The 18,256-nt window shown below is 43.3% G+C and overlaps 1 protein-coding gene across 3 annotated transcripts in view; it reads right to left on the bottom strand.

Annotated features, from left to right (window-relative positions):
- nav3 (neuron navigator 3) overlaps positions 1-18,256 on the bottom strand; it is a 361,431-nt gene that overhangs the window by 307,332 nt on the left and 35,843 nt on the right. For 2 of the 3 annotated variants that reach the window (XM_068050100.1, XM_068050098.1), the window contains 2 exons: positions 17,679-17,747; positions 7,159-7,298 (listed from right to left, as the gene is read on the bottom strand). In XM_068050100.1, the coding sequence (XP_067906201.1) occupies positions 7,159-7,298; positions 17,679-17,747 (209 nt within the window). The remainder of the gene's footprint in view (positions 1-7,158; positions 7,299-17,678; positions 17,748-18,256) is intronic. The other variant, XM_068050099.1, reaches the window with a different exon arrangement.

The following is an 18,256-nucleotide window of genomic DNA, read 5'->3' as shown; positions in this document are numbered from 1 at the left end:
ACAAAGGAGCAAGTTCATGGGTTGAACAGAACCCAATCAATAGAAAAGCAGGAAATTGTTAGATGATATGAACTATTATCTCACTGAGGCAATGGGAAGAGTCTAAAACATGACACGATGGAATATACAAGTAGCTAAGACAGTGTGAGGCCCACCCAAAGACAAAGGCAAGAGAACGAGGGAACTGGGGGGGTAGGTGGAACAGAGGAAATATGTAGGCAGCGTTTTCAGATGAAACACAAAAACAGTGGGGATGTCATTCCAGCAAGGTACTGGTCACTTGTGCATCCCTGATTTTAATCGCTCCACCGTCGGTGGCCGTGTCTTCAGCTGCCTGGGCCCTAAGCTCTGGAATTCCCTCCCTACACCTCTCTTCCTCACTCTCTTCCTTTAAGACGCTCCTTAAAACCCAACTCTTTGACCAAGCTTTTGGTCACTTGCCCTAATGTCGCCTACGTGGCTGAGTCTCATAATTTGCTTTATAATGCTCCTGTGAAGCACCGTAGAACATTTTTATATAAATACAAGTTGTTGTTAAGAAAACTAAACAGGTGAAATCAAGGGTATAAACAACACCCACTCCTAACCCAGCATCTACACCCAGAATGTCAACCTACCTCCCTGGAACCAAAAATACCCTCCAAGACCATGTAATTCAAAACATCAGCAGATAGAGCCTGATGTGATCTCCAAATCATGATGTGCAAGCACCTTGCGCCTGGCACAGGCATGTTTGCAGTGTTAACTGAAATAGCACAGTGATGAACAATTGGAATGCAAGAGCTAGTCACCTTTATAAAGAATAATGGACTATGGCAGATTTGTCCAAGCAGAAAATCACCAACCTTCAAGATGGAAATAGTTGATGTGCTGAGGTGGAGGTGCATCTAATCGTTTGTCATTAAAGCTTCACTATATCATTCCACTAAAAAAAACTGAGGCAGTCACATTATTTATTACCCTACTCCACCACATGCTGCAATGATCAATGAATTAGCAATGGAACTCTGATCTGCCCACTGAATATCACAGATCTTTTATAACATTGGTGTGGTGACAGTGTGGAAGTGGACTGGGTGAATATAACTCAACAACAATGCTCAGCTGCTTCAGTGCTTTTGATCAAACACATTAAGGAGCACACATCTGAAGCCTCAATATCCAGAAGGAGACTGCAATTCCAACTGATTGTCAAACAAAATCAACATAAACTGGAATTTCTAATACCTTTTAGTAATGCAAACCTTCCAGGTATACATCACAAAGGAAGATATCTGCTATTAAAAATGGAACATTCTATATTCATGATCAAACAAAATCTGACACAGCCACATATGGGGTTTTTAGGTCAGATGACCAAAAGAGGTAGTATTTTTTAAGAAGCATCTTAAAGGAGGAAAGGGAGTGAGGTAGAGAGATGGAGAGGTTACGGGAGGGAATGCTAGAGTTTAGGGGGATCAGGCAGATGAAGGCACGTTGCCAAAGGTGGATTGATGAAAATCAGAGATGCACAAGAGGCCAGGATTGGATGAGCACAGAGATTGGAGGGTTGTGGAGCTGGAGGAGATTACAGAGACAGGGAGGGGGCAGTGGATGGCCAGGGATTTTGGTGGGATGGGGTTCATTGCCGAAACTACACACAATAAAAACACAATAACGCAACTTACATTGAATGCCTCTGTGTGAGACATAAAAGCAAACTGAGCAAAGCTGTGGCAGATAGAATTTAGCAAACACATCAAAAATGTGAAAAATGTCGAAAAGCGGAAGCTGGAAACTGGGTTACCCACAAGTGAGAACTTTGAAATTGTTCTACACACAGGCCGTTCATTCTGGACTTGCATTTATTGTTATAACCTTTCAACGGACAGAAATGTACCAGAAGCTCTGGCAGAATGAAATGAAAATACTGCTAACAAGGAAGGAACCTGCATTTATATAGCACCTTTAACAACCTCAAACATCCCGAATCACTTCACAGTCAATGAAGGACCTTTGAAGAGTTAGAAATATGGCAGCCGATTCGCGCACAACAATATTCCACAAACACCAATGGGATGCATGGCCGGATCACCTGTTCTTTCACTGATGTTAGTTGGTGGATAATTATTAACCAGGGCACCATACAGGACACCTCTGCTCTTCTGTGAAGTAATACACTGGGATTATTTTTACATCCACCCCAAAGTACCAAACGGACCTCGGTTTAACATCTAACCTGAAAAAAGGTCCCTCCGACAGTGCAGCATTCCCTGAATATTACACTGGGAATGTTCTCCTGGATTACATGTTCAAGTCTCTGGAGTGGGACCTGAACCCACAACCTTCAAACTCAGAGGCAAGAGTTCTACCCACTCAGTCAAACAAGTGAGGGTGGGAGGTGAAACCACTTTCCTGAAAGAAGACTGGAGTCCATTTGTGACCCTTTTATCTTTCATACCATTTTGTTTTTATATCCACAATTATTCATCGTCTCTGGGCAGATTTTCGTTCACACATAAACAATGAAACCTCAACCGAGTATCTAAAAGGCCACAATGAACTAGAAATAAAAGTTGCATGACAATAATTCTCCCCACCAACTCTCATCTCAACCATTTCCTCTATAAAGACAACTGACAATCCTTTCTTCCCAAATTGGTACAATTCTAAAGCGGGTGCAGGAACAGAGAGACCTAGGGGTGTGTACGTGCACAAGGGTTTGAAAGTGGAAGGGCAGGTTGAGAAAGTGGAAGGGCAGGTTGAGAAAGTGGAAGGGCAGGTTGAGAAAGCAGTTCAAAAGGCATACGGGATCCTGGGCTTTATAAATAGAGGCGTAGAGTACAAAAGCAAGTAAGTTATGATGAACCTTTATAAAACACTGATTCAGCGTCAACTGGAGTTTTGTGTCCAGTTCTGAGTACTGCACTTTACGAAGGATGTGAAAGCATTAGAGAAGGACAAGAGGAGAGTTACTAGAATGGTACAAGGGTTGAGGGTCTTCAGTTATGTGGAAAGACTAAAGAAACTGGGGTTGTTCTCCTTAGAGCAGAGAAGGTTAACAGGGGGTTTGATAGAGCTGTACAAAATCATGAACAGTTTTGATAAAGCAAAGGACAAACTCTTCCCAGTTGCACAAGGATCAGTAAACAAAGGACACAGATTTAAAGATATTGGCAAAAGAATCAGAGGGAGAGATGAGGAGAGATTTTTTTCATTTTACACAGTGAGTTGTTGTGATCTGGAACGCGCTGCCTGAAAGGGCGGTGGAAGCAGATTCAATAGTAACTTTCAAAAGGGAATTGGATAAATACTTGAAAAGGAAAAATTTGCAGGACTATGCGGAAAGAGCAGGGAAAGTGGAACTAATTGGATAGCTCTTTCAAAAGAGCAGGCACAGCCACGATGGACTGAATGTCCTCCTTCTGTAATCTTTGAATCTCTACTGTAGAATAACCTTTCTCTGGTAAGCCTGCAATTTTGATTCAGTTCCACTTAATGAGGATTTCCGATTGGGTGTTACAAATGGAACTTCAAAGACTAAACAAGCCATAAAATCCTTCTAACCACTTTTCGAATTGTTCTTGTAATAGACTATTAACTTGAGACAATAAAAATGATGCACAAAGTTTTCTCTTTGAAATACTAGCCATGGGATCATCACTTGGATACTCTGGCAGTCTGCCACACAGCTGTAGCCAGGACTGGCACTGTGTATCAGCCTCAGTTCCTGGTTTGAATGGATTCCCAGCAGTTTATAACGAGGTCAAACCTGAATCAAATCTTTGGCATTTTCTCGGCAGCCAAATCCAATAGGGGAAAAAATAACGAATGGACTTGGATTGGACTCAAGCCACAGTCTTCTCAGGAGCGAAACGCTGTGATTGAGTCTCATTTGAAATCTGACATCTTATATTACCTACTCCAGCATTACAACCCTCCGCAATCTCTGTGCTCCTTTCATTCTGGCCTCTTGCACACCCCCTGATTTCCTTTACCCCACCATTGGTGGACATGCCTTCAGCCTTCTGGGCCCTAAACTTTGGAATTCTCTCCCTAAACCTCTCCGCCTCTCTCTCCTCCTTTAGGACCTTTCTTGAAACCTGTCTCTTTGACCAGCTGTCCTTTCCTAATGTCTCCTTCTTTGGTTCAGTGTCAATTTTTTTGTCTAATTATATTCCTTTAAAAGTGCCTTGGTACATTTTACTATGTTAAAGGCGCTATGTAAATGCAACTTGCTGTTACTGTCTCTCCTGAGCCTATCTGCCTGTTAACACACAATCAACATTCACAGAACAGTAAAGGTCACTGCTGGAAGGAAATGGAGGGCAATTATCACCTTTGCAACAACTTAGGACAGGACCAAGGCAGCTTCATAAAGGGGAGCAAGTAGAAAACCAGCAAACAAAGAAAAAAATTTAAAAAACACCACTTCCCAAAGTAACAGTGAAGCCTGGTTGAAACTACATGGGAGATATTGATATCTAACGGTTAGTAATGAGCACAATCACCCCAGTCGTGGTATCGCCAACTTTAATCAAAAGAAAACCCCAGAAAAGGTCACAAGTGAGGCAGAGTTACATGTCAACCTGGACAACGTGAAAAGCTCACTGCGCAGTCAGGAGCTCATTAAGTGACTGCCCACATGCTCATTGATTGCTGCTGCCATCCCATAAATGATAATCGTTACCTGAAGTTAATCTGGGTGGGAAGGGGAGGTGGGGGTGGGGCAGTGGGTTTGGGGGTCTAACTGTAGGATTGAATATTTATTGAGAGCATTTTAAAAGAAATATTTATCATGACGTGTGGGTGATACAGCCAATAAAGCCAGGCTTCTCCTGCTCGAGTACCATTCTATTCTGCTTAGCTAAAAATTCGCATGCACCTTGCCTGCCTTCCCAGCTCCTTTTAAAACATCAATTTGTATTCTGCAAATGTGCGCAGTGAGAAAAACTCAATAACTATGCCTCATTACATATCCATTGCTGCAAATAAATCTACTGAGTATAAAATCATTAAATGAGTGTTGGTCTGCTCAAGGAATGTCAACCTTTTCAAATTCAGCGCCTTTCTCTTTCCTCTTCTTTGCATTTTGAGTGAAATTTCCTTCCTCCCCTTCTGCCCCCCCACAAAGGAAATTTGAGGCTGAAGAAATTAAATCTTTTCTCACTCAGTCTAAATATCATGTGCTCCAAGGTCAGCGACAATGCAGATTGAATGTACAGATTTTTGTATTTGGGCCCAAAGAATGTGTTTTAATTCAAACAGCACCCTTCCTGTACTATATGTTGTTTCTTTCAAGCCTAATTGTCTTGATTGAGACTGCCCATGAGTGCCGCAATTTAGGCTGTTTTCTGCCTTCAACCTCCCACACCCTAACTTGGAGCTGAGCTGATGACCCGTCTTCTCAGAAAGAACTTTCTAATTTACTTCCACACCCCAGCTATTTCATTATAACCTACAAATTAGTCCTCTTCAAACTCATGCTGAATTACCCTTTGAAAGTTTCTCTGGAATCGGATTCCACCGCCTTTCAGGCAGTGCATTCCAGCTCTTAACAACCCTCTGTGTGAAAATATTTCTCCTTATTTCCCCTCCAGTTCTTTTGATAATCATGTTCAATCTTTGACCTCCGTCTACCAAACCACATTCCAGAAGAAACAGTTTCTCCCTACTTGCTATAAATTTGAACACCTCTATTAGGTCTCCCTTAACTTTCTCTGCTCTAAGGAGAACAATCTGAGCTGCTCCAGTCTCTCCCTCCCTTATCCCTGGTATCCTGGTAAGTCACTTCTGCACCCTCTCCAGCGCTTTCACCTCCTCCCTTGATAACATTGCTCCATTAGCATGGCAGCGTTTTAGCACCTGCTATTAGTTATTACTTTCCTTCAAACCCATTCACATCTTGTCCTGGAACATTCTCAGATGGTTCATGACTTACCGTTGTACTCTTCTTTCAAGTCGTGCAGCTTCTTCTGTATAATCAGCCAAGGCCCTTTTGAGCAGTTGTAGGGCCCTGTTCAGTCTTCGAATGACAGAAGGCCACACTTCCGGTTGGATGATCTGCCTCACCAAAAACCTACTCACATTTCTCCATTACCAGCAGGTGTAGGATATACTGAGTAAACCAGGTTTTCCTCACTTCTCACTCAACCATTTTCCACAAACCTTGCAGACTCTGCAGCTGGATTAGCAGGACCTTGACACTTACATCGATTATCCACAAGCGTGTCACAATCGCCTGCTGCTTGTTCCAGTTACCTCGAATAAAAACACCTTCACTGGAGGCGCAAACTCTCGTGGTTTGTTAATTCTGAGGTGAAACGGGAGCTCCTCCCTCTTTTCCTCCCAAATAAAAGATAATGTTGGGTCCAGTGAGACTGCCGACAGCAGAGGAGAAATGTGTGTGGGCCAAATAGAGGGGCCATTGTGCCTTCTTTTACACATGGCTGTATGCCCAGCAAAAATCATCAGTGTGCACAGTCAAAACCACAGTGACATCAGGAATGAAACGCCCATAGGTATGTCCACAATGTGAGACTGCAAGTGACACAGAAATGGCATTGTTTTCCTGCCCTGCCCAATGCATCCAATCATATTGCCTCAGTAACTTTTGAAACATGCATCTCATTGGAACAGATGCACTCTTTACACATGTGTGCTTGGCAAAATCCTTTTTTTTTGTCAGTTCCCCAACACACACCCATGATTCAGTGGGCAGACTCTTGTCTCTCAGTCTGTGGGTTCAAGTCCCACCCCAGAGACTTGAGCACAAAATCCAGGCTGAATCTCCCAGTGCAGTACTGAGGGAGTGCTGCATTGTCGAGGTGCCGTCGTTCACATGAGAGGTTAAACTGAGGCCCCACCTACTCCCTTGGGTGGGCATAAAAGATCCCATGATACCAGTTTGAAAAAAAGCAGGGAGTTTTTCCCCAGTGTCCTGGCCAATATTTATCCCTCAACTGACATCTCTTAAATACAGATTATTTGATCATTATCACATTGCTGCTCGTCGGAGCTTGCTGTGTGCAAATTGGCTGCCCTATTCTTGCATTACAACAGTGACTACACATCAAAGAAAGTACTTCATTGGTTGTAAAACCTGAAGTTGCGAAAGGTGTTATAGAAATGCAAGTAACACTGGAAGCAGAGTTAAAGGAACTGTTCCGAAGGAATTACCTCTTTCATTGCCAGCTACATACTGTGGGGGCTTGTTCTTGTCAATGCTGTTGAAACTCTGACTCCGTCTGTTCAAGTTGTTGGCTCCTTGCACCTTGGTAGCATTACCTGCAGTTGACACCCTGGAGGGCCCTGGGAGCCTGCAAGGCAATAGAAGGGATAGAGAGCTGAACAGCAGGTGACAAGGTGTGCAGGCTAGCTGCCTCTCTCCCACCTGCTCGCCTTGTTACAATCAATAGCTCGCGGTCTCACATTTCCCACCTCCAAACCAGCCACTGGCTCTCGTGGTTTTGCATCAGTATTTTTATTCAACAGAAAGCTTCACAGCTCAGCTCTGTTCCAATATCAACAAGATTTTGAGGCTTTTCTGACTGGTTAATGTTTACCTCTTGATCTCCTGTCACCCCCACACACAGTTTCTAATCAGAGCTCTGCAAACAGTAAGTTACAGTTTGACTCTCTCAGGTCTTAACTACTCGTGTATTAAAAATACCCAGAAAATTCATGTTCAACACTGATCTTTCCTGTGAAAATATTTGCATTAAGAATTAAAAAAGAAATAAAAAATCAAAGCTGCTTAGTTTTTTTTATTAACCATAGGGGAGCGATGGGGACTGGCAACTTCAACAACCCTGGTTCAATGAAGAGAGCAGGAGGGCATGCCAGCAGCAGCACCAGGCAGACCTCAAAATGAGGCGTCAGCCTGGTGAATCTAAAACACAGGACTACTTGCATGCCAAACTGCGTAAGCAGCATGCGATAGACAGAGCTAAGCAATCCCACAATCAACGGATCAGATCTAAGCTCTGCAGTCCTGCCACATCCACTTGTGAATGGTGGTGGACAATGAAACAACTAACTGGAGGAGGTGGCTCCACAAATATCCCCATCCTCAATGATGGGGGAGCCCAGCACATCAATGCAAAAGATAAGGTTGCAGCATTTGCATCCTACTTCAGCCAGAAGTGCCAAGTGGATGATCCATCTCAGCCTCCACCTGAGGTCCCCAGCATCACAGATGCCAGTCTTCAGCCAATACAATTCACTCCATGTGTTATCAAGAAACGGCTGAAGGCACTGGATACTGCAAACGCCATGGGCCCTGACAACATTCTGGCAATAGAATCATAGAAAGTTTCCAACACAGAAAAAGGCCACTTGGCCTATCGTGTTTGTGCTGCCGAAAAACGATGCACCCATTCAAATCCCACCTTTCGGCATTTGTTCCATAGCCGTGCAGATTAGGGTACGGGTGCATTTGGTTTGGATGGATTTGTTAAGGGAAGATCTTGTTTGACCAACTTGATCGAATTTTTTGAAGAAGTAACAAGGAAGATAGATGAGGATACTGCAGTTGACATGGTCTGCATGGATTTTAGCTAGGGTTTTGACAAGGTCCCAAATGGCAGACTGGTTAAAAAAGTAAAATCCCATGGGATCCAGGGAAATATAGCAAGGTGGATACAAAATTGGCTCAGTGGCAGGAAACAAAAGGTAATTGTTGATGGGTGTTTTAGCGACTGGAGGGCTGTTTCCAGTGGCGTTCCGCAGGGCTCAGTACTGGGTCCCCTGCTTTTTGTGGTATATTAACGATTTGGATGTAAATGTAGGGAGCATGATCAAGAAGTTTACAGATGACACAAAGATTGGCGGTGTGGTAGATAACGAGGAGGATAGCTGGAGGAAGATATTGATGGTCTGGGCAGATGGACAGAAAAATGGCAAATGGAATTCACCCGGAGAAGTGTGAAGTGATACATTTGGGGAGGACAAACAAGGCAAAGGAATACACAATTAATGGGAAAATACTGAGACGTGTAGAGGAAGTGAGGGACCTTGGAGTGAAAGTCCACAGATCCCTGAAGGTAGCAGGACAGGTCGATAAGGTGGTTAAGAAGGCATATGGAATCCTTTCCTTTATTAGCCTTTCAGGCAGTGAGTTCCAGACCCCCACCACCCTCTGGGTGAAAAGGTTTTTCCTCATCTCCCCTCTAATTTTTCTACCAATCACTTTAAATCTATGCCCCCTAGTCACTGACCCCTCTGCTAAGGTGAAAAGACCCTTCACCTCCACTCTATCCAGGCCCCTCAAAATTTTGTACATTTCAATCCGATCTCCCCTCAGCCTTCTCGGTTCCAAGGAGAACAACTCCAGCCTATCCAATCTTTCCTCATAGCTGCATTTTTCCAGTCCTAGCAACATCCTCATAAATCTCCTCTGTACCCTCTCGAGTGCAATTATATCCTTTCTGTAATGATGTGACCAGAACTGCGCACAGTACTCAAGTTGTGGCCTAACCAATGAGTTATACAGTTCCAGCATAACTTCCCTGCTCTTATATTCTACACCCTGGCTGATAAAGGAAAGGATTCCATATGCCTTCTTAACCACCTTATCGACCTGTCCTACTACCTTCAAGGATCTGTGGACTTTCACTCCAAGGTCCCTCACTTCCTCTACATGTCTCAGTATTTTCCCATTAATTGTGTATTCCTTTGCCTTGTTTGATCTCCCCAAGTGCATCACCTCACATTTTTCCAAGTTGAATTCCATTTGCCACTTTTCTGCCCATCTGACCAGACCATCAATATCTTCCTGCAGCCAACAGCTATCCTCCTCGCTATCTACCACACAGCCAATTTTTGTGTCATCTGCAAACTTCTGGATCATGCCCCCCACATTTATGTCCAAGTCATTAATATATACCACAAACAGCAGAGGACCCAGTACTGAGCCCTGCGGAACACCACTGGAAACAGCCCTCCAGTCGCAAAAACAGCTGTCAACAATTACCCTTTGTTTCCTGCCACTGAGCCAATTTTGTATTGTCATGGAAGTGTAGTTTTTGTTTCTCCTCTGTTTAAGAACTAAGTGGGGGAAGGCAGTGCACGTTTAAGACTGAGAGTTGTTCTCTCTCTCTGGGAACAGTGTGTGTAAGCAGTAAGTCTGTTTCCTAGCCAACAGCTGGAGTGAGAAGACACCTGCGGTAGTGTATCAGTTAATTGTGTGTAAAGACTGGCTAGAATGAGTTTGATCTGGAGACCAGCAAAGCGTGTTCACTGAAGGAAGGATCTCTAACTCTTAGCAGAAAAATCTACATTGACCATCAGGCTGTGTATTGCCTAAGGAGGGAAAAAGAACCCTGGAAAAGAACATTTGTATCGTTGGAGGTAGCAAATTCCTTTTTACTTCCAAACTCTAAGAAGTCTTTGCCTCAGGAATGACTTTCTGTTGTCTTTTTGTGTTTCTAGGAGTTCTGGAATTCTCAATAAAGTTTCAACTAATAGACTGCCAATTTAAAAATCCAATTAGACCTATTGCTATACTCCTTGCTGAGAGAACTGTGTGACGCCTGCTACAACCGAAGTGCTTTAAACACCTAACCATTAAAAACTGTTCATTGATTTCGCCTGGAGAATTCAAGTGGCATCTGACTGTTCGGCTCTGGGACTCCTCACCGAATTGGGAACGTATCCTACAAAGACAGTTATCTATTTATTTATTCTTAAGAAACAGTTCTAATTTTATTGTAAGCGGTTAACCATTGGTTTTTGACTGTATGTGTGTGTGCATGAAGGTTAGGAGAAATACGGAGTTATAAGGTCTTTTGACATAAATTTGTCTCAATATTGTTTACGATTTAGTTTATTAATAAATAGTTAATTTGTTGTTGTTTAAAGACACCTGGTTTGGTCTGTTTTATTTTGGGGGTTAATAAAGTGTTTAATTTGGCTAATTTCAGGTAGGTGGGAAAAGTTTAATAATATGCTATGACCTGTGGAGTAATTGACAGTGCATTACTCCCACCTCGGTCATAACAGTATCCACCTTGCAGCATTTCCCTGGATCCCATGGGACTTTATTTTTTAAGCAGTCTGCCATGTGGAACCTTGTCAAAAACCTTGCTAAAATCAATGTAAACCACATCAACTGCACAACCCTCATCTATCTTCCTTGTTACTTCTTCAAAAAATTCGATCAAATTGGTCAGACAAGATCTTCCCTTAACAAATCCATGCTGACTATCCTTGATTAACCTATGCCTTTCTAAGTGACAGTTTATCCTGTCTCTCAGAATTGATTCCAATCATTTGCTCACTACAGAGGTTAGACTGACTGGCCTGTAATTATTCGGTCTATCCATTGCTCCCTTTTTAAACAGAGTTACAACATTAGCAGTTCTCCAATCCTCGGGCACCACACCTGGATCCAGTGAGGACGGGAAAATGATTGTCAGACCTTTTGCTATTTCGTCTGTTGCTTCTTTTAACAGCCTAGGATACATTTCATCTGGCCCTGGTGACTTATCAACTTTCAAGGATGCTAATCCAATTAATACTTCCTCTCTCCCTATGTTTATCACATCCAACACTTCACAACCCTCTTCCTTAACTACAATATCTGCATTGTCCAACTCTTTTGTGAAGACAGACGCAAAGTATTCATTAAGAACAATATCAACAGCTTCCGCCCCTACTCATAGGTTACCTTTTTGGTCTATTATGGGCCCCACTCTCTCCTTAGTTATCCTCTTACTCTTAATGTATTGATAAAACATCTTTGGGTTAGCTTGATTTTGCTTGCCAATATTCTTTCATGCCCTCTCTTTGCTTTCCTAATTTTCTTTTTGATTTCACCCCTCCACTTTCTATACTCCTCTCGGCTTTCTGTAGTATTGAGTGCTCGGTGTCGGACATGAGCTTTCCTTTTCTGCCTAGTACTGAAGACTTGTGCTCCAGAACTAGCTGCGCCCTTAGCCAAGCTGTTCCAGTACAGCTACAACACTGGCATCTACCCAGCAATGTGGAAAATTGCCCAAACATGTCCTGTACACAAAAAGCAGGACAAATCCAACCTGACCAATTACTGCCCTATCAGTCTACTCTCGATCATCAAAGTGATGGAACGGGTCGTCAACAGTGCTATCGAGCGGCACTTGCTCAGCAATAACCTGCTCAGTGACGCTTAGTTTGGGTTCTTCCAGGGCCGCTCAGCTCCTGACCTCATTACATCCTTGGCTCAAACATGGATAAAAGAGCTGAACTCAAGAGGTGAGGTGAGAATGACTGCCCTTGACATCAAGTCAGCATCTGACCGAGTATGGCATTAAGGAGCCCTAGCAAAACTGGAGTCAATGAGAATCGGGGGGAAACTCTCCGCTGGTTGGAGTCATACCTAACGCAAAGGAAGATGGTTGCGGTTGTTGGAGGCATGAATATCTCAAAACTGAGATTGATAGATCTTTGTTGGTAAGTGTATTTAGAGTTATGGAACCAAAGCAGGGAGATGGAGTTAAGATACAGATTAGCCATGATCTAATTGAATGGCAGAACAGGCTCGAGGAGCTGAATGGCCCCTTTCCATTTCTGTGCTCCCTGCTGTGTTCCTATCATCAACAGTTTGAGAAATTGGAATGTTTCCCTGTACTTCTGGAGCCTGTGTTTTGATGTAATCTACAGTTTTGTGGCTTGCCAGACTTGTCCTGGGAATCATTTCATACTATCACATAGTTGTGCAAATCGAAGAGAATTTATTAATCAGCTCCAGACCACAGAACCATTGTTTCTCACAAAGCTAAAGACTCAATAAAGAGGACGCTGGAACAGCTCTGAGCAGAAAGCGCATCACATGGATTTAAAAAATAACTCTTCAAAATTAAGATGTCCTTCACAGTCAGGGAAACGGAACAAGGAATCCGTGCCAAAGTGTTAATCAATAAGGCTCCTCTGTTTTAAGTTATTGAGCTGTGCATTTGGGTTTGACTCATAAGTACACAAATTAAGGTGTAACTTTGGTCTGGATTTTGCAGTGGTAATGATGATGAAACTGTCAGCGTGCACCATCATTACACCACTGAAACTGACAGTAAGTTCTGGAGTCCGCACGTGTGCAGAATAACACAGAATCCAGAAGTTGCTATCAGCAACTCTGTGCTCCTCCAGAGAATGCGCTGTTGAGGGTCCCCTAGACTATAATCCCTAAGCAATCAGTGGATTGACAAAAATTCCTGTCTTGCTGTTAGTCTCATTGTAAAAACCCTGGAAAATGTTACACCTTGTTCAATACAATGGAACTGGGTTTTAACAATGTACTTTTTTTTTTATTTATTCATGGGATGTGGGCGTCACTGGCTAGGCCAGCATTTATTGCCCATCCCTAATTGCCCTAGAGAAGGTGGTGGTGAGCTGCCTTCTTGAACCGCTGCAGTCCATGTGGGGTAGGTACACCCACAGTGCTGTTAGGAAGGGAGTTCCAGGATTTTGACCCAGTGACAGGGAAGGAATAGTGATATAGTTCCAAGTCAGAATGGTGTGTGGCTTGGAGGGGAACTTGCAGGTGGTGGTGTCCCTATGCATTTGCTGCCCTTGTCCTTCTAGGTGGTAGAGGTCGCGGGTTTGGAAGGTGCTGTCTAAGGAGCTTTGGTGCATTGCTGCAGTGCATCTTGTAGATGGTACACACTGCTGCTACTGTGTGTCGGTGGTGGAGGGAGTGAATGTTTGTAGATGGGGTGCCAATCAAGCGGGCTGCTTTGTCCTGGATGGTGTTCAGCTTTTTGAGTGTTGTTGGAGCTGCACCCATCCAGGCAAGTGGAGAGTATTTCATTACACTCCTGACTTGTGCCTTTAGATGGTGGACAGGCTTTGGGGAGTCAGGTGGTAGTTACTCGCTGCAAGATTCCTAGCCTCTGACCTGCTCTTGTAGCCATGGTATTTATATGGCTACTCCAGTTCAGTTTCCGGTCAATGGTAACCCCCCCAGGAGATAGTGCGGGATTCAGCCATCGTAATGCCACTGAATGTCAAGGGGAGATGGTTAGATTCTCTCTTGTTGGAGATGGTCATTGCCTGGCACTTCTCAGGCGCAAATGTTATTTGCCACTTATCAGCCCAAGTCTGGATATTGTCCAGGTCTTGCTGCATTTCCAGGTCTTGCTGCATTTCTGCACAGACTGCTTCAGTATCTGAGGAGTCGTGAATGGTGCTGAACATTGTGCAATCATCAGCGAACATCCCCACTTCTGAACTTATGATGGAAGGAAGGTCAATCATGAAGCAGCTGAAGATGCTTGGCCTAGGACACTACCTTGAGAAACTCTTGCAGTGATGTCTTGGAGCTGAAATGATTGACCTCCAACAACCACAATCATCTTCCTTTGTGCTAGGTATGACTCCAACCAGCAGAGAATGTTCCCCCGATTCCCACTGACTCCAGTTTTGCTAGGGCTCCTTGATTCCATACTTGGTCAAATGCTACCTTGATGTCAAGGGCAGTCATTCTCACCTCACCTCTTGAGTTCAGCTCTTTTTTGAACCATGTTTGAACCAAGGCTGTTCTGAGGTCAGGAGCTGACTGGCCCTGCCGGAACCCAAACTGAGCGTCACTGAGCAAGTTATTAAGTTATTGCTGAGCAAGTGCCGCTTGATAGCACTGTCGATGACACCTTCCATCACCTTACTGGTGATTGAGAGTAGACTGATGGGGCGATAATTGGTCCGGTTGGACTTGTCCTGCTTTTTGTGTACAGGACATGCCTGGGCAATTTTCCACTTTGGCACAAGCCCCCAGATGTTAGTTAGGAGGATTTTGCAGGGTCGACAGGGCTGGGTTTGCCGTTGTCGTTTCCAGTGCCTAGGTCGATGCTGGGTGGTCCGCCCGGTTTCATTCTGGTTTATTGACTTCATAGCAGTTAGATACAACTGAGTTACTTTTTTCAGAGGGCATTTAAGAGTCAACTACATTACTTTGGGTCTGGAGTCACCTGTAGGTCAGACCAGGTAAGGACAGCAAATCTCCTTCGCTAAAGGACATTAGTGAACCAGATGGGTTCATAATTACTTCATAATTACTGCTAACCACCTTCACTGTCCCTGAAAATCTAATTTTATATTTATGAAGTGATAAATTTCTCCATTATGATAACAATTCCACGTACTTATGAAATAACTTTTTTAAAGTCATATGGTAATATTTTATCTTCTACCTTAATACAATCATAATCATTTATTTAATTATCTGAAATTTTAAATTAATGGTGAAGGATATCAGGTGTTTTTAATTTCCTGGTTTGCTGTCTTTGAGAATACTTCACTGTGATTGGCTGCTTATCCTGCTTGCTGACATCACTGCTGCCAGGAGATCCCATTGACTTGGCATCAGACACCGTGAGAAAGAGGTAGTCCGTGCCACAGAGATAGTTAGATCGTCGTGGGCAGCTTTCTTCGAGGTCAATGGCAAGCGCCATTGCTTCACTGGTGATCGCAAAATCCATTCCAATGAAATCCCTCCGAGGTTCTCCCAGTGAGGGATTGGCAGGAAACTTCTGAGATCGGATGTATGTGGGCGGACATCCTGCTGAAGTTACACGGGGAGAATCTCGGCAGAATTTCCAGGCTATTTGTCAGAAAAACAGGAATAGTATAGGAGTGCTGTGATGCCCTGTCATCCACAGGGACATGCTGCCACCTTCTGAATACTTAAAGGCATGGCACAATGCAAAGCTCAGCCTCTTGTTCAGAGAGAATTACAGTGTAAGGAGTCACAAGAGATGTGTCCATATCAAATACCGTAGCACATCATTAAGCAGTTTATTGTAATCTAATAGCTGAACTTGAGTGTTTCCATCTTTTTATATATCTCCCTCCATTTCTTTGTCTCTCTCCATCTGTCTCTCTCTCTCTCAGGTCGGGAGCACAGTTATGTCATTTAACTGCTAACCTCTCTTGTGCCTTTAAGACTACTTTTTAAGTAGGCAAACGTAAGTCATTGCATTCTCTGGCAAACTGCAGAGACCAATCAGAGAGCAGTTGTAAATTTCAGGCTGCAAGTCAAATGATTGGCTATTTTTTTCTGCTGAAGATTGTAACAGAGTGAGACTATCAGATATGCAATTGGTACATTCGCTGCCACACTTTACAGTTGGAGAGCAGTTTGCTAAGTGTTCAAAAGTAGCAAAACATTTGCTTTTTGTTCTTTACTCACCCTGACCATTCTTGATGTCCAATGGGATCACAGTGGGATAAGAACATTAGAAATAGGAGCAGCAGTAGGCCATTCGGCCCCTCGAGCCTGCTCCACCATTCAATACGATCATAGCTGATCTTCTATGTCAACTCCACCTTCCCACACTATCCCCATATCCCTTAGCAACCAAAAATACACCGATCTCTGTCTTGAATATACTCAACGACTAAGCACCTTTCAGTTGGGTTTTCCTTTTACAGATCGAGTCAACTCAAAGTTTCCTAAAATGTTAACTCCAGGCAAGAATCTCATCTCATTTGCAAAGAGAAATATGTTGAAAATTATGGGGTGGGAAAAGAAAGAAACTAGATTTTGATCTGAGCAAGTGGTGGATGGGGTGGTTGGAGTTCCGAGCACTGGTCGAGCAGTTATTTTAACAGTTACCTTGCAATTATTTTTAAGCTTCTTTCTGTGATGCACTAGCCACCCTTGGAGGCCTGATTTGTCATTTAATTCTTGGTATTTATAGCCTGCGTTTGCAGCCTCAATGAGGCCCCGTGTAGTGAGGGCCCCTGGAATTCTGTAGTGACCTGACACTATGAGCAACCTGCAGTTCTCAGAACAGTGTAACCCACACAGATCCAGGAACCTGTTTCTTTAATGTCTTTCACCAGACCTTTCCACACAATAACAGACACTGAATGGGGATGTGTGTGTGTATGTGTCACACTGGGTTATACATGCATAACAGGATGTGATTAAGCACAGCTTTAAAATGGCATGACACAGACATACTGACTCAGTGACATCACTTTGATGATGAAGCAGTGTTGAATCTGCTTTACTTGTTTTCCCTGTCAGGAGACGGTCCATTTTGACCATTTCTAATCACTTTAACATCACTGCAAATACCCCTTGAATGCAAATCGTGGACCTTAATGACCCTTAGAATCTGCTCCAGAAATTGTATTGAATCACATATGCTAGCTGGCTATATAAAGAGGTTGCCAACCCTCCAGGATTGCGCTGGAGTCTCCAGGAATTAAAGACTGATTTCCAAGACACTGTGAGCAACACCCAGGAGAAAAAGCATAGGGGCATTAAAACAAAGTGTTTTTAAAACATTCTTGTTCACTAGTAATGTGAGACTGGGAAAAAAAACTACTGATTGACAGTCAAGAATCCTCCAATCAGGTGATGAAAATTCTATTCGCTTTCTGATTGGCTGCGGACAGGCTGAGTGGCATGAGGTTGAACGTGTCAGGTGATCAATGGCAGGAGTGTGGGGGTGGGGCAGTTGGAGGAAGGAGGTCATGTGATACCTCCAGGAATATGTCCAACCTCCAAAAAAGATCAATTTCTTGGTCCGAAAGTTTTCAGTGTCTATAGGAAAGGCATTAAATATTCAAAAGCCTCAGTAATTAGGCATAAGGATCAGAAGCTTTGCTTTATCCACTTGTTTCAATGTGGAAAGTACCCAGACTATGCCTGACACACTGATTACAAATTGATCATCCACACAAACTGAGCAGGTATTGGATAAGAATTACCAGCTGACCTGGTAGACTTTTTCTGATTGGCTGCACCTCCAGCATGTTTGGGCTGAGTTGCATATCTAGCTGTCAGACTGCATAACAAGAAAGAGGAGAGAGGAAAAAAAACACAGGAAACAGTAAAGATTACACGCAAATGTATTCTATCAACATGACAAGTTACATTGAATTGGTCTTGAGAGAACTAAAAGCACAGCAACGCACAAATAATTAAGTTAGAATCACATGACATTGAACATAAATATGAAACGAGAGATCTGGCCAGACTGGTGGGTATGACGATGTCAATAAGAAATGTGATCTGTTTCTACACTGCTGCCCTACTCCAACTGCACAGAGATATGAGATCTATCTGCGTTACTGTTCAATTGCTGCTTTAACCTTGAATGACTACCTCTGGCTGTTGACTCTCTGTTCTTGGCCCCTTTAATTGGTGCCAATTTAAGCTGTCGGTTTCTTGAGTTTAAAAACAGTCAAGTCAGGGCCAAAGTATTGAGCTGTGTGACTACTCTTTTCAAGATTCTAATCTTGGTGCTACAAGATTGGTCACAATTGGGCAACAGGTCAGTTTCATCAACACAAG

This window comes from Heterodontus francisci, chromosome 18 (assembly GCF_036365525.1).
Source record: "Heterodontus francisci isolate sHetFra1 chromosome 18, sHetFra1.hap1, whole genome shotgun sequence".
Classification (NCBI taxonomy): domain Eukaryota; kingdom Metazoa; phylum Chordata; class Chondrichthyes; order Heterodontiformes; family Heterodontidae; genus Heterodontus; species Heterodontus francisci.
The sequence above is the reverse complement of the archived record's forward strand: the minus strand, read 5'-3'. Positions and strand labels throughout refer to the sequence as shown.